This window comes from Carcharodon carcharias, chromosome 15, assembly GCF_017639515.1.
Source record: "Carcharodon carcharias isolate sCarCar2 chromosome 15, sCarCar2.pri, whole genome shotgun sequence".
Lineage (NCBI taxonomy): Eukaryota > Metazoa > Chordata > Chondrichthyes > Lamniformes > Lamnidae > Carcharodon > Carcharodon carcharias.
The window spans coordinates 87,855,059-87,870,611 of record NC_054481.1 but is presented as its reverse complement, the minus strand read 5'-3'; the positions used below and the strand labels follow the sequence as shown (position 1 = coordinate 87,870,611).

At 38.9% G+C, this 15,553-nt stretch overlaps 1 protein-coding gene across 8 annotated transcripts in view; it reads right to left on the bottom strand.

Annotated features, from left to right (window-relative positions):
* Positions 1-2,111: 2,111 nt before the first annotated feature.
* Positions 2,112-15,553, bottom strand: part of tmem269 (transmembrane protein 269) — a 141,928-nt gene continuing 128,486 nt past the window's right edge. For 5 of the 8 annotated variants that reach the window (XM_041207305.1, XM_041207309.1, XM_041207304.1 and 2 more), the window contains 3 exons: positions 12,273-12,416; positions 11,316-11,516; positions 7,699-9,539 (listed from right to left, as the gene is read on the bottom strand). In XM_041207305.1, the coding sequence (XP_041063239.1) occupies positions 9,430-9,539; positions 11,316-11,516; positions 12,273-12,416 (455 nt within the window). In that variant the 3' untranslated portion in view covers positions 7,699-9,429. Of the gene's footprint in view, positions 4,115-7,698; positions 9,540-11,315; positions 11,517-12,272; positions 12,417-15,553 lie in introns of those variants that run through there. The other 3 variants (XR_005945398.1, XM_041207306.1, XM_041207308.1) reach the window with 3 other exon arrangements.

Sequence of the window (15,553 nt, the reverse complement as noted above, 5' to 3'; positions counted from 1 at the left end):
GATCTACAAAAGTAGCATACAGGCCCATTTGTTTTTTTTTTTGCTGGATCTGTCTCAGGACAAAGGTTATGTCTTTAGTTCCCCTCTTGGGTCTGAATCCACACTGACTTTAATGGAGCCTTTCTTCAGCTATTGTTGGAACAAGTCTATTTAGAACCACTCTGGCCAAGATTTTGCCTGCCAGGATAGTAAGGTGATACCTCTGAAGTTTGAACAGTCAGATTTCTCTCCCTTGTTTCCGTAGAGGGCGACAATCACTGCATCTCGAAGGTCCTGAGGCATTGTCCCTTTCTCTCAGCATGCTGTAAACATACCTATCTAGAATCACATATCCTCCCTGTTTATAGGCTTCAATTGGAATCCCATATCTTCTGGGGGCTTTGTGTGATTTTAATTGTGCCGCAGCAGTCTTGTTCTCTTCATTGTTCATCCAATTCAGATTTCATTTCTCACTGGGAGATCGTTGTAATGGACATCACCTACACCATCTGCTGGTCACCTAATAGGTTCTCAAAGTGTTCTGACCATTATTGTCAGATGGACTCTTTATCCATAAAAATATGAGAAATAGGACCACGAGTAGACAACACAGCCCATTGAGCCTGCTCTGCCGTTCAATACAACCATGGCTGATCTTGGGCTTCAACTCCATTTTCCCGCCCACTCCCCAAATCCCTTAATTTCCTGAGAGACCAAAAATCTGTCTATCTCAGCCTTAAATATATTCAATGATGGACAATGAAAAGGGTTGTACCATCAGAAGATTTTAGTGGTGCCTGCATCTAATAGGGAGGTCCAAGGCTTTGTAGAAGGATCTCATCTCCCATTTCTGCAAACATTTTATTCCATCAACAAGTGCTGTCCACCAGTTATTTTGGATGACTCAGGGATTGTTTTGTATATTCAGTTCTTCTTGTTGCCTGGTCATCAGGGTGTGAAAGTAATCTATTGTGGAGAGTGTTTCTTTTGAAGAAGTCATTTTCATCAAATCAGTCTTGGTATCTTCCGGTTGAGAAGCCAACCACTTCCGCAGTTGTTTCTTTGAGTGGATTTTAACTGTTCCTATTGCTCTGTTGGATTAACATCACTGCCCAGAATTGGGTCATTGCAGAATCTGTCTTCAAGCTTTCACTGGAAACTGCTTTTACTTTTGCTAGATAGAATCTATGGACTTGTAGTTATCTTGTTTGTGGGCCTTTCCTTTTGGGTGATGGTTTGATTCTGAAAGCAACGATAGCTTGAACCAGCCAGCGGTCGGTGTAACTGTCAGCAATGGGCATAACTCTGCTGTGTAATACATCCTGTTGGCACACCAGAATATAATGCAAAATGTTACAGTTCTTTGAGCATGGGTGCCTCCAAGTGATCTTCAATCTGGCTTTCTGCTGGAATACTCATTGCAGAATTCTGGCAGAAGTTGACCATTGTCATTGCATTTGCCAATACCATATCTGCCTAAAACAGCGTGGACATAAATTTCCCCCGGGGGGGGGGGGGTTGTGCAGGGGTGGGTGGGAACAAGCGTGAACACGATTGGCACCCCCAATTGGTTGTGCGCCGCCATTTTACGCGGGCAGGTCAACTAAGGCCCGCCCAGAGTGACGCGCTCCCTGTGCGGGCGGGGGGATTCCCTGAGTCAGGGCCTGCATTCTCTTGCGCATGTGCGTGAAAAATACGCAAAAATCTCACTGAGGCACCTCCATGCCTCAGGGAGATTAGTTTAAGTTTTGAAAAATGTAATAAAGGTTAAAAAAAAATTTAAGGACATGTTCCCTCATATGAAACTGTCACATGAGCTGGGACATGTCCATTAATTTTTCAAAAAAATTTATGTAATTAATAAACCCTTGAGACCAAGATGTTCGCTCAATTAAATGGTACTGAAATTATCAACAGCACAAGCAGATGGACTCAAAATTCTGGAGTCAGTTTAAAATTGCTCAAAACAGAATTGGTGGGCTTAGCTTTATTTCAGCTCAATAAAATTGGAGTAATTATTTTGAAGCTGACTTCATCACTATACAAAAGACACAATTTGAGCAGTTTGCTTGTTTACCATTTCCTATTGTTCTACTACCTAAAAACATTCAGCACAAAAATATCACAATTCATTTAACAGTAATTTTGTTTTATTTTACTGGCGAAAACAGTAGTTTTATGTTCAAAAATGTGTATTTGAACTACAGGTATTACATTTATGAAAATTTCAAACTTCTAAGCTGCTACCAAGAACAAGAATGTTTTGTCATCAGATTGAAACTCTAATCCAGTGTTGGGAGAAAGCAACCACAAATTTGTCAATAGTAGATTTAGTTAGTTGCTACCTGCATTTCGTTACAAAGCAAAATGACAGATCAATAGTAGATTCCACATTTGTTTCCTTGTTTACAGACAAACTTTGTTTTTCCTAAGCCAAGTTAATTGAGTCTTCCCAAGAGGCCTGACTGCTGGCATAAAGCATTGCATAAATTTGTTGTTTCACCAAATGTTAAAGTGAGTTTGCAACAATTCCACACGATGCAAATTCCCAATCTCAGGTAGGTTAAGAATCTTCCCTGCAGGGGAATGGGGCAGAAAATAAAATATGAGGCAGTTCAGATGTTATTGTCCACCCCTCACTGACTCATTACATATCAGTATCAGCTGGTCTCCAGAATAAGGGATTGTAAAAAAACAAGAAAAATAAAAATTCTTTACTAAAAGTTGGCAGCTAACATTCAAAGCGAATACTTCAGTGATCTGGATGCAAATTAAAATCACACATTGCAACAACCCCTCCACTGGAACACTTGTAGCATAGTAGTTATCTCTCCACAAAATGGCTACTTTCATTCATAGGCAACTATCATCTTTTCTTAGAAAAACATAAAACATACCAAGTTTTTACATATAACAGAACAGTGGCTGAAGCAGCCCAATATGTGCTGCTAGTACCAATTCAGTATTGAGAAAATGTTTTAATCGCTGTGCCATTATGATTTGTTTATGTGTATTCTTGTCAAAGATCCATGCTGGCACTAACTTTCAAGGTAACTCAGTGTGTTACATATGATAGGGCAAGATTCTGTAGTAATTAATTTGTATATACATTTTCATAAGACCACAAAGTAACCTATCAAGCTTCTCCCCACTTTGGATGTTGTTGATATTTGTTGAATGCTGTTTAAACACTTACGGCATTCAAAACAAAGTTATGTAATTTTTCAGTTGCATGGATACTTATCCAATTCTTTACCAGAAGGTCCATTTTAAAGTACTCACAATTACATTGTGCAAACAAGTTTATATTCTGAACAACACACTATGTACAAAATGGAAAAGAAATGACAAGATAACTGCTTTTACTGTCAATGGCACATATCAGAAGTAATATTTATCTCAGTTTGACTAGGTTGCTGTCACAAAGTTTGTCTAATAGAATGGAAACAGAAATAGCTATCAAGATGAAAACAGTTCAGCATTTAAATCAGATTTGCAACATCCACCTTTAGGTTCTTAAAGAATAGGAATTCCCCATAAAACATGCATTCTTATTTTTATAGAAAATACCTTTATGGTTCAAAAGCAGTTCACAATTTCTAGAATACAAAGAAAATTGGTCACAGTTCATTTGAGTTTCTTCAGTTAGAAGCCTGCAATTGGTTTACCTCTTTGCATGTCATTCACAAACCAATGTATTGAAGTTTCATCTGCCTGAACTGCCCAAAACATGAATTTTTTGGAAAGAAGAGTCTTGAGTTAGTTTGAATACAACAAACCCCTCAAACAGAAGCTGGTTCATATGTATTAAGCTGACTTCAATGTGATGTTTATATAGCTTAAGCTAAGCTGACCCCAAACGTGCTCTGGGAGTCTTTAGGCGTATTTACACACAAGTTCTGATAACTAACTTATATACACAACCCTCTAAGGTGTATGACAGTGTTATAGATTTTCAACATTAAATGAATGACAGTTCCCTCTATGGGTTTTATGTTTTTGGCCATTAAACAGTGAATCCATTGTCCCTTTAGTCTTAAGGATGCAACTTTCTCATACCTCATGAATGGTGTTTACATTTTACGTTTTGTTTTCTGTGGAGAGGGACTTTAGTGTTCACCTCCCCTCGTATTTTCTAAAAATTAAAAAAGAAAATCATGCATTAACATGATTGTTCTGTTCTGTACACCATCATCTATAACATTTGCAACAGGATATGGAGGGAAGAGGGATTTTATCTACTAACTAAAAATGCAAGACTAACTTGTGACCAAATATATATTAAAAACTATATTAGTACACATATGCAGATAGAATAAACCAATGTAGAATTCCATTACTGTTCCATGAACAACTGTCATGCTTTCAAAGGCCTTAAAATCAAATTGAGTTCAATCCAGTTCAAAATATTTGAATTTAATCTTTGAGCACTAAAAATACATTTTTAGCAGCCACGAAATGTTTAAAGAGAGTTTAAAAATGAGAATAAAGTTCGTCATGACTTAAAGTAATCTGAGCTTTGAATATTTTGATTCTCATCACCCATGGATATTGACAGAATGTCTTCTTATATTATGGAATAGAATATTACCAAGAAAGAAACTGAACAGATCCCTAATTTAGTGGAGAGCAGGAAATAACTATGCGCTATGCAATAAGCTCAGGCCTAGAAAGAGGACCCAATAGTGTGGGAAGTTGGCTAAATTCAATGACCTTTTCCTGTTCTTTTATTTCACTCCTAGCTCTGCTGGAATATATCTTTTCCCATAATTTCCATATGCAGCTGTAACATTCTATCAAATGTTAATAAAGTAAAACTTAAAATGTGTTAGGATACAAAATCAATTGACGCTTGTTTGGTAATGATGGCTTTTTGGCACTAATTCCTTTCTATATGCCTATCACAGAATATTTCTCACAAATATTCTAATGGATTTTCACATATAATATTTGATAAATGGGATGAGAAATCATAGCGAGAGTCAATCATCAGTCCAAAGTAATTTGGGTAACTGACATTTCATCCTCTCCCCTCTAATTTAGACTTGCAAAAATACTACATATAAAAAGAAAACTGCATGGCTGATGCTATGGAAAATCCTCTTCAATCATTTAATTTATTTAACAATATGTTTTGTCAACCTTATGTATGTAATTTTTGTTCTGATAAATGAAAAGGTTACTCAGTTTTTGTACAGTAGATACTGTTTATGAATGGGCTACAAAAAATATTTGGCACAGAAGCAGAAATGCATTTGCTATACTTGAAGCACCACGTACAATATCCTGGCACAGAATTAGAGAGGTGTTGTAATTATGTCATTTAAAGCAGAACTCACCAAAGTGCCAAGAGATATATTTAATGATTTGAAAGTTATTTTGCCTAATAAATGAGTTCTCGCTTTGATGGTGATGGAATGTTGTGGCCGCAGCCATTAGTATGGTTAAGATCTTTGTGGTCTCACAAGATAAGTTGAACCATAATGTCCAACATATTTCCTAATTTGATTTCACAATAGCTTAGGCACAACATCATGCTATCATTTACAAGCCATGTATAGGATATAAACCCAGTTACTCATTATATCTTCTGTTTATACCACATTCCTGTAATAAAAACTAAAACCAATATAAATTTTTCATTTCAATTACAGATTACAAAGATTTGTGGATTGTGGACTGATTCCAGAAATTATGACTAAAGTTACAGGTTTAAGATTTTCAAGGGAAAAATGTTGAGTTTCACACAATATAATCCTTAAATACGGGAACCACCCTCCTGCAACCCTGCACCCCAACCCCCACCACCCCAACCCCCCTCCCCACCACAATGTAATAAACAGGATTTGACTTATTACATCACCATAAATCGTATGGCCTGATTACAAACAGATAGAACTGTAGAATACAATCCCTGAAACATTTACAAAAATTTCTGAAGCCTCAAGTGCTAAAAACTGAACTTATTCATTCACCAGTGGCACCAACAATGTTGATTCATTGCTTCAGTGTGAAGTGTTCTCAATTGTGCTGCCATTATGTGACATGAACTACCAGAAATGTTTTAACGTGATATCTTCATATATAGAAAATTGAGTTAATTAAAGCTAATCTTTATGCATTTAAATTTTTATGTTATGTAACAGAACACACAATAGATACTATTTGATCCTGTGGCTACACTTCTGCAAAGTCTCAAATGAAAGGTCATGCATCTTGGACCAAGATCCAAAGCAGTTGTAAAAGCATATCAATTGTATTGTTCATTCATAGTTGAAGCAATTAGTAAGCCAAAGTGCTCCTGAAAAGCACCCTCTTTGTTTCAATTTGTGAATATGCCATGATGATTCTTTCTGCGTCCACAGTCTAATGCTGGTATTAACCTGTTTAAAATAGATTATTTCTGGGCCTGGTCATCCTGAAAGTGACTCTCTTCCACCATACAATGAACTCTCAGTCACCATGGGTGGTGATATATAAAAGGGCTGTCAATTATAGTTTGCAACCTGACATAATGATGTGTTCCGAATTTCACCTTTGTATGTCTGTGGCCAAGTTGGGGCAATTTGCAACAGAAGTAACAAATCAAGAGTTGGCAAGAAATCACTGTGAGAGACCTTGTTAAAGTTTTCATTGCATCCAATATAGTAGCTGAAATAAATCTGATGTTTGGTAAAGCAAGCTGGTAGCTAAAATGAATGTGAAGGAAAAAGGAACCTGAGACATTTCTAGTACAACTGCACGGGAAATGTTCAGGCGGTCAGTATTCTCTTATGAACGTTTTATCTAGGCAGGAAGCAGTTACCATCCTGAATATCTGCATGTCAATCAGGTAGCTGAAGTCTCATAGATCAAAAATCAGGCATGTAGTAGTGTCCTTCATTTATAATACAAAAAAGGTGAAGTGCCTCCTTCCTCCACTGTGTTAAGGGTGAAATAATGCAGCGACATTGTCTAAACTGCATCATCCTCAATCAGGGACTGATTGCAGCAATTAACTTAAGCAACAATGTGAATATGAAAAATCATTTAAATGGATATCATTCAAACCTCATCATTGGTTGCACACTGGAATTTCAGAGAAGTTGTAAGAAAATCAACAGTTTGTTATGGAGATAAAGTTTTTTCTGATCTCCCTTTTGCTGTAGTCTTATTTTAGGATTCAGTGCATTGATAACAGGATCTTTTCTGAAGATTTGATGCTATAATAGGAGGATCTCTTTGCCACTATAGTGTGAAAGAAAAAACTACTGATTTGCCTCAGTGCACATGGTTGCACGAATGGCTTTGAATTATTTTTCATAAATTTTATATTGTATTTAAGGAACTTTTGCAGCAGGTAGGTAGTCATCAATATAAGAATTTCCAAGAGATTGGTCTGATCAATTGAGAAACTAAAGATGCAAAGGCACAAGTAATGGCAGTAGTTCAGGTGACCATTTCCTATGCTTCAAATAGCATACTGATCTGAGATTTTTAAATTTGAGGTAGCAAAAGTGTGCATTTGTCTCATCATCAATTAGGATAAAGTTCCATTCAGTAAACCTAGCATTATGCTATTCTTATCTGTTTTATGTCATGGGCCTAAAGCATCTCTCTCAAGTCCAAGAATTTAGGTTCCTTTTCATGAAGTATAGAGTAGCTCACTCCAAAGAGAGAATTCCTAAAATTTCTCTGCACCAAATGAAGTATAGAAGAAACAGCCCAAAGTCTGCTGGCCATAGTGTACGATTCTTTATTCAGGGCCTGGTATAAACAATTTCATGGAAGGAAAATAGAGATTTATCTATGGTCTGCCAAAGTCAGTGTACTAAGCCTTCAAATGCCCAGGAACAAATATTAAAAGGTGACTTGGGTTGAAACTTCCAAAGGGAGTGAGAACAGAACTGTTTTATGTGGCTTGCGTTGATAGTGTATGGAAATGTAGAACTCTTGCATTAAGTTGATCCAGGGATTTTCAGGAGTGTATCGCTGGCCTGGGATCCCTACCCTTTGGTTCATTTGAAGAATTTGGCTGAGAAAATGGAAAGACCATGCCAGGGAATGTGCATCATGCAGGACAGTCAATTCCATTGTTCAAAGACAGGATCCTTCACTTCACTAGGCAATTAAGAACGGTTGGTAGAAAAAATTAAGACCCCAAAAGTGTTATTCCACTGGCCAATGCAGTTCAACATTTGCTCATTAGGGTAAACCATAAGCCAGCCCAGCTTGTAGCTGATGTGACTGGAAGAAGCATGTTTTCTTATGACTAAACCAGTGAGAGATGAGTTATAAGGAAGGCATATGTCTTTCACTGGACCTGGTCTGAAGGTGGTCAAGAATAGCATGACCTCTACTAAATTAGGAAATGGAAGCTTCTGAAGTTATATATCCTGACTCTGGGCCAGCGAAATGCACCTTAAAACAGCAAATAACATTCAAGGAGAATTTCATTATGTCTGACTCTGGAGCTAACAATGTTTGAAAGCTAACTCAATTTCAACTGTTGTTGGGCTCTGTCAGTGGCAGCATGCCTCAGCAGTCCTCAAGTGTAGCGTGAGTAGCAGTGTGTCCAATGCTTTGTACCAAGATAGATGGTCATTTCAGTTTAGTGAACAGCTAAGCAGGTGTTGCTGACATATTCAAATCAGGCGGCTGTAAAGGGTGGAAATGCCTACTGGAATTTTACACAATGTATTTATCCACTGGATATCCTTTTTTGCTTACATTGCTGGATGAAAGACAGGAAAAGAAAACGTTAAAAGTAAACCTGAAAACAATTATAAGCTGTTACTCTGGAAAGAGTTGCAGAGTATCTCTGAGGTTAGTGGTGAAGGCAGGAGTGAAAAAAAATGACTAAAAGAAGCATGACTTTATATGATATGGGAAGATGATTTAAAGGACCGCTGCTTAAGTTATTATTGATCACACAATTCTCCAAAACCTTGGGCTTATTCTAATTACCAGGTATCGTGGCGAATAAAACTAAGCAAATTGTTTCACTTTATTAAAGTGAAAGTACAGAATTAGGAAAAAATACTATTCTGAATACATTAATACTTCTCTGAATATATTAAAAATGTGCTCAAACTTTTAATGAGCAATTTCAATATAGTGATCTCATTCCCCAGAACTCAGAATTGGAATGGAGGAATAATATGTTGTGTGCCTGTTTTTTGGGGAAAACATCAGAAAGAGGGGATTTATATCCAAAAGCAAATGCCTGTGAATGAGCAAAACTGTTACGGAATGTAAAATAAAAAGTAAAAGTACCTCCAGAATCTTCAGAAAAATTAAACAGAAATGGAGATTATATCAGCCTGTCAGCTAGGTCAGAAAGATAATCCTTCTACAGTTTTCATGCATGAGGCTGTCTTTTTGTCATTTGACAAGAATGACTCTTGGGCTCTGGTTGCTGAACTGCAGCACCAAGCCTGTCCCTGTGAAGGGAAAGCATGAAACATGGAGTTACCACTTGCAGCTCCACAGAGTAGATGGGAAGAGGGTGTAGGAGAAACACCAAATCAGATAGTATATGCAGGCCAGCTTTAGCGGACAGCAAAACAACACCATCAGACCTAAAAAACAGAGGAGAAAAATAGTTTAAAATATTCAATATAGCCTCTATTTGCTTCTAATTACATTTGCTATTAAATAAAGCACTTGTTTAAGATGAATTCATTCTAAAAAATTGATGGAATTTAATTCTTCTTCAAACAATTTTTATTTTATGATTTAATAGGCTGGATTTTTACCTTGTCGGGCGGGCGCAATGGGCGGGCCTGGGATTGGTTACGAAGCCAACTGCTGCCCGTGATCGGGCCCCAACATTGATTTCACGCTGGCTGGCCAATTAACGGCCAGCTGGCACGAACCATGCGCTGCAATGCTGAGTGCAGCTGGGGTGGGAGGAGGACAAGCATGGAAGTTTGCACGTGCATGCGAGTGTGCACAATGAAAGCTCCCTGAGACACAGAGCTGCCTCAGGGAGAGGAAGGTTTTTAAAATCAAAAATAAAGAAGTTACAAATGTTAAAAACATGTCCACTCGTGACTCTGTGATATTTCAATGTTTATTATTTAATTTTTAATTCCTGTTGGAAACCTCATTCTGCCCATGGATGAGGTTTCATAAAATATCCAAAGGCCCCTTGGCCTTTTTGCTTGCCTGCCAACTGTAAGATTGGACAAGCAGTGAAAAATTGCATTCATTTACTACTTTAATGATTGTAATGGGCCTGTTAATTGTCAGCAGCTGCACTACCAACTCCTGCGTGTGCCTGCTGACCGAAATATCGTGTGTGTGCAATGACGTAGGGACACTCGCCTGACATCATTGTGCATCATTTTACACTCGAGCGCTTCGGACATGCGCCTGCCCACTCATCGAAAAATTCAGCCCAATGATTACACAGTGTGTTAATTCATTTGGTTTTTACAGTATAGCATATGTGCATCCTCGTTAGAATATTAAATATATTAAATTCCACTCTTTGGGGCATCAACATTTTTGAAAGTTTGCATTAAGTTGCTAAATCCTGATTTTATGATTTACAGAATTATTTGAGCGCTACATGCTATCTGTTATTTTGGATACTTTAATATGCTTGTTACCATACACCTTAAAGGGAACGATATACATCCTGTTATGAAATATGGTTCACAAAGTGATATTAAAAATTTGATAATGATTACAGCACTTAGCATTCACAGTATGCATGTATGTAAACCAAAAACTGAAAATGCTGGAAACTCTCAGCTGGTCTGGCAGCACTGCTGGAGCAAGAAACAGTTAATATCTAAGGTCAATGACCTTTCTTTAGAACTAGATGAAACAGACAAATACATTGTAGCCTGAATAATCCCTGATTTTAAAAAATATTTAATCTGTGAAAGATCTTCTGAGTCTGTGTTTACTTAATAACAATTGAACTTTTTCAGAAAAAATCTCAAATTTGACCTGCAATCCAACCAATCATTCATTTGAAGAATACAGAACAATTGCACCCATAAGCCTTAAAAGGGCTGTTACAAATTGAGGTTTGACATAGACACTTTCTCATGGTTCAACGTGCTAGTTGTTCACATAAGTGTTTTTATAATGCCAATCAACCTCTGGCCCAGGAATGGAACAATTTAAACTGTCCAATATCATTCCAGCATGTAACATCTAAGTCAATGAAAGGAACTATTTCTGTAACAATAGCAGCATGGAACCTCTTTATATTACAAAATGGCGAGCACTTTTGGCCATTTTTACTAAAATCAATGAAGAGGATATGAATCTGGAATGAACTAAAAATGCATACCCTCAGCATGTACACAACCTCATTGTATCTTGACAGTTCTACCCACCTCCAATGAAAACTACTTTTTTCCAGATCTGTGACTCTAAGACCTTGTCATGGGGGTAGTTGCCCTGGTCAGTCATGAAGAGAATCATCACCACTGCAGCAATATACAGGAGAAAGCGATTGCCTCCAGTCAACAGAGAAGTGCAGGCTAGGATGGCTGAAGCATAAGGACATGGAAGGCCACGGTAAACAAATGCGATTCCTGAAAGAAAAATGGTACCAATAAACGTTAATATCTCAATGTCAAGACTCACTTCTGCAGTATAACGATCTGGCACATGTAGGGTTAACGTGAGACTGAGTACAGCACTGCCCACACAGTGATGGAAGAGAACACATAACCCACACCTAGGGGTCAGTGTTGTGTTGGACAGAGAAATGTGCACAAGCAAGCATGGAGACAGCTTCTAGCTTGAACCCTTTTACTGTGTATATGTACATAGTTCCTGCAGTTAATAACTTACTCCCAGGATTTGCCTTATATTACTCCAGTCAACTCTCAGAAGTATGCACTGTCCTGTGTATCAACTTGCCCTCCTGAACCTGATGCAATGTTTCCTCAGTGCTGTGCTGTTGGGAACTCTACGTAGTGGAAGATTAACCTGCACTGCAGTACATTATGACTAGAGCTCATAGCACAAACAAATCTTCTAATGTTCTGTTGAAGAGTCATACGGACTCGAAATGTTAACTGTGTTCCTCTCCGCAGATGCTGCCAGACCTCCTGAGTTTTTCCAGGTATTTTTATTTTTGTTTTGGATTTCAAGCATCCACAGTTTTTGCTCAAATCTTCTAATAGTTGAATTAGCTCTGTTTGGAAGGTTTTAAGAGAGCAATATGGGTTGCTGGCACTGTAGGCAACCCATATAATACTTAGCGTAAACTAGGAAAATATTTGCAATCTCAGTACGTACAGTAATACTTCATTACTTATAAACCAAAGGAAGTGAGCTCTTACCACTAGAAAAGAAGCAGAGGCGTGCAAACACAGCCATAACATAGCAGATGACAAACACACCATTTAGTATGCCTTGGGCCTGCAGCAACAGTGAGGTAGCAATTCCAAATGTTGTGAAATCTGCAAAATCATCCAATTTGGCTCCTGTAATCAAATGAAAATCGGACTAGTAAAATAATATATGCTATGTAGTACAGCAATTTGAAGGTGGCAGCTTCATTATGCAAACTGCCATACAGTCAGACCTGGGTATCAAGTATCTATGAATCTGAACAAATTTTCCTGACAAACTCCAAAACCCACTCCAAGTCAGAGTTGAAAGACAGCATGCATGTCATATATCCTCATTTTTATTCACATCATATCTAATCATTATTTTTCTTTACTCATTAAACCAAAGCAGCTCTTCTTCAGATTTATCTATTGTCACATGGAGAGCATAATTTTCTCCTAACTGTTCTTGGTTCCAGTTCTTTTCTATTTGAACACAGGCTTGAAGTGAGGAATTTTGGTCAGGTTTCAGATTTAAGCTATATGGGTGTGATGGCCATCTCAACATAAGTTAAAAGTCTTTTTTTCAGATATCTGAATAATATGCAGAAACGTTGCTGCCTTTGGGATCTGCTACACAGGGATTTATTTATTATTAAGAAAGCACATTTCGTCCCCAGGATGCCTCAAAGTGCTTTACAATGGATGGAACTTGTCATGCCCGCTGGCATCGGGCGTGCTCGGCGGCATGAGTAGACAATATGATGAGAAGGCCAAAAATCCATTTCATGATGTTGTGAAACCAGTTTGTGATCGTCCAGTCTGTTGATGGCGGGCTGCTTTTCCTGCCGTTAGACGTCAGGAACCTCATTGTAATACATCTGCAAGCCTGCCGGACTCTCCTCCCATGCTGGATCGTCCACTATAGGTTTCACAACTGCACATTAGTGATGTGCACCTAGCAAGCTGCACTTTGCTCGGGACATCGAGATTTGTTTTGCCTACCTTGCTTCGGGCAGCACTCGCAGTCATCAGCGCCAGACTTTGCAGACAGCACCATAGCACTTTTAGGGAGGATCAAGGGCAGGTTGCTACCTACCAGACCAACCAGAAGACAGGATTGGCTATGTCCAGCTGCAGGGCTAGTGCTTGCTTGCGGAAGGGGGAGAAGTGGCCTCAGGCAAGGGAAGAGGCTGCAAGGTGAGGGCTGTACTGAGGAAGGGGGTTAGTCCAGAGTTTGTGTGGGCGCACAAGTTGATCTGTGCAAGTGGTCTCAAGATGGTGAGGGTTGAGGAGGCAGTCTCCAGAGCAGATGAGGCCAGCTGGAAATGTGAGGGTGTGTGTGAAAGGGTGAGTGGTGATGTTCCTTGAGCTGGCAGTGAGTGAGATGCCAGTGAATGGTTGATGGGCTTGAGCGTGAGAGTTTAGAGTGATGAGATGGTTGCCCTACCATGGAGGCACGGATCATTCATCCTCTATTCTGCATTGGATGGCCAACCTATTTTGTGCAGCATTGGCACTGATCACCACTGCCATTGTCTACCAAGCCAAAATGGTAATATTGCTGTCCCTCCTGTGGCCAGAGGGGGTAGAGGGCATCATAGCGAGCCTCCACAGTGTCCAAAAGGCACTCGAGGGACATGTCACTAAACCTGGAGGCTGCAATCTTCTTGCTTTTTGGGGCCGTGTCTTATTTGCAGCAGTCCTGGACTGGAAGCACTGACAGCACCTGGCGTAATGACATGGCAAGGTGACAGCATGGCTGGCAAATCAGAGCAAATTGAAACAGCGTGTTTCCTGGGAATGTATAATTAATACGGTAGGCTTGGGACAATACGGCATGAGAAGCTGCCATTGCAGCCAGAGGGTGAAAAGTCGTTTTATTTCCCCACTACTGCAAATCTGAGGTCCGCCCAAAGTAACATAGGCGCTGTTATAATATAGAGAGTGCATGTAGTGTGAATATGGCATGACCTTGAACATTTCCCAACTATTAAAGGAACATAAATTAATTATGAACACTGTGTCGTAAACTAAAATTTTGCACCAAAAACTTTAAAGGTTTTTGAAACAATATCTAATTAATCAGATGGTATGCAATGTGAAATAAAATTACAAAGTGATTTTGGTCACATCATCTGTGACTGTATACAGTAAAAATTAATGATGTACAATGTGCAAAAATACAGTGCACAAGATGCATTAGTGCAATATTAAGGGAATTAGAACCTGGCTCTACAATTTTCTAAGTAACTTGTAAGTAACACTGTTTTATGACACAGTTTTGCTTGATTAACCTGGGGAGTCCTGGAGATAGGGTCCCTGGAGATGGGTTGCGGAACTCGACTCCTGAATATTAAAACTTGGATTTTCCATTGCTGCTGTGGTGCAAATCAGGCAGTCAGTAACTGAATGCGGGCAGGAGTTCCAACTGCCTCATAAAGTTGATGAATATTAATTTGTCTGATCTATCCTGCAAGAAATTTCCTGTCATTTACAATACCAGACCTAAATAAATGTTCATTTGAAAAGGGGATCCAGCGCTGATATGTGATGGAATAATATACAGAAAGTTATGAAAGGGACAGATAAGTATTAAGGTAAATTGTATTTCAACCTCTTAACTACTTTTATTTTTTTCTCCTGTTGGTATGTAGGTTCTTGAGACATTGGCCTGAATTTTCACGCAGTCAGAAAGACTCTCTGTGAAAATGCCCGCAGAGGCCCGAATCTAGAAGTCCTGCCTCTAAACCTGGCCTCCGCCATTTTTGTGGGGTGGGGGGAAATGGGGGCAGGTTCTAAATAGCACATTTGTAGTTCTTGCGGGCAGCTACCTATATAAATCCTCAGCTGCCTCCACTTATGTGAGTTTGGTGAGGTCTGAAACTTGAAGTGTGCAGATTAGACTTAGTAGAGTAGGTCTGAACCTTGTGGATTCGTTTGGGTAACCAGAATATCCCTTTGAGAGGTAAGATACCCCTTGCAAGCAGTAAGGCACCCTTTGGGAAAAGTCATGTACCCCTTGGAATTGTTAAAAGTAGAAGTGATTGTGCATAAAAAGTGCATAAACCCATTGGAACTGTCAAGCTGTCAAAGAACTGTCAGGCTGCCAAAGAACTGTCAAAACTCATTGGAGCTGTCAAAGCTCTAAAGAGATTTAACTCTGCTGGTCTTTAAATTAAAAGAAGTGTGGCGTTTCAAAAAATCAATGCTTGATTTTTCACACTGTTGACATAAGGCTGAGGACTATCATTATGGGAGAATTTTCCTCCCGTCGGGGATGGGCACGG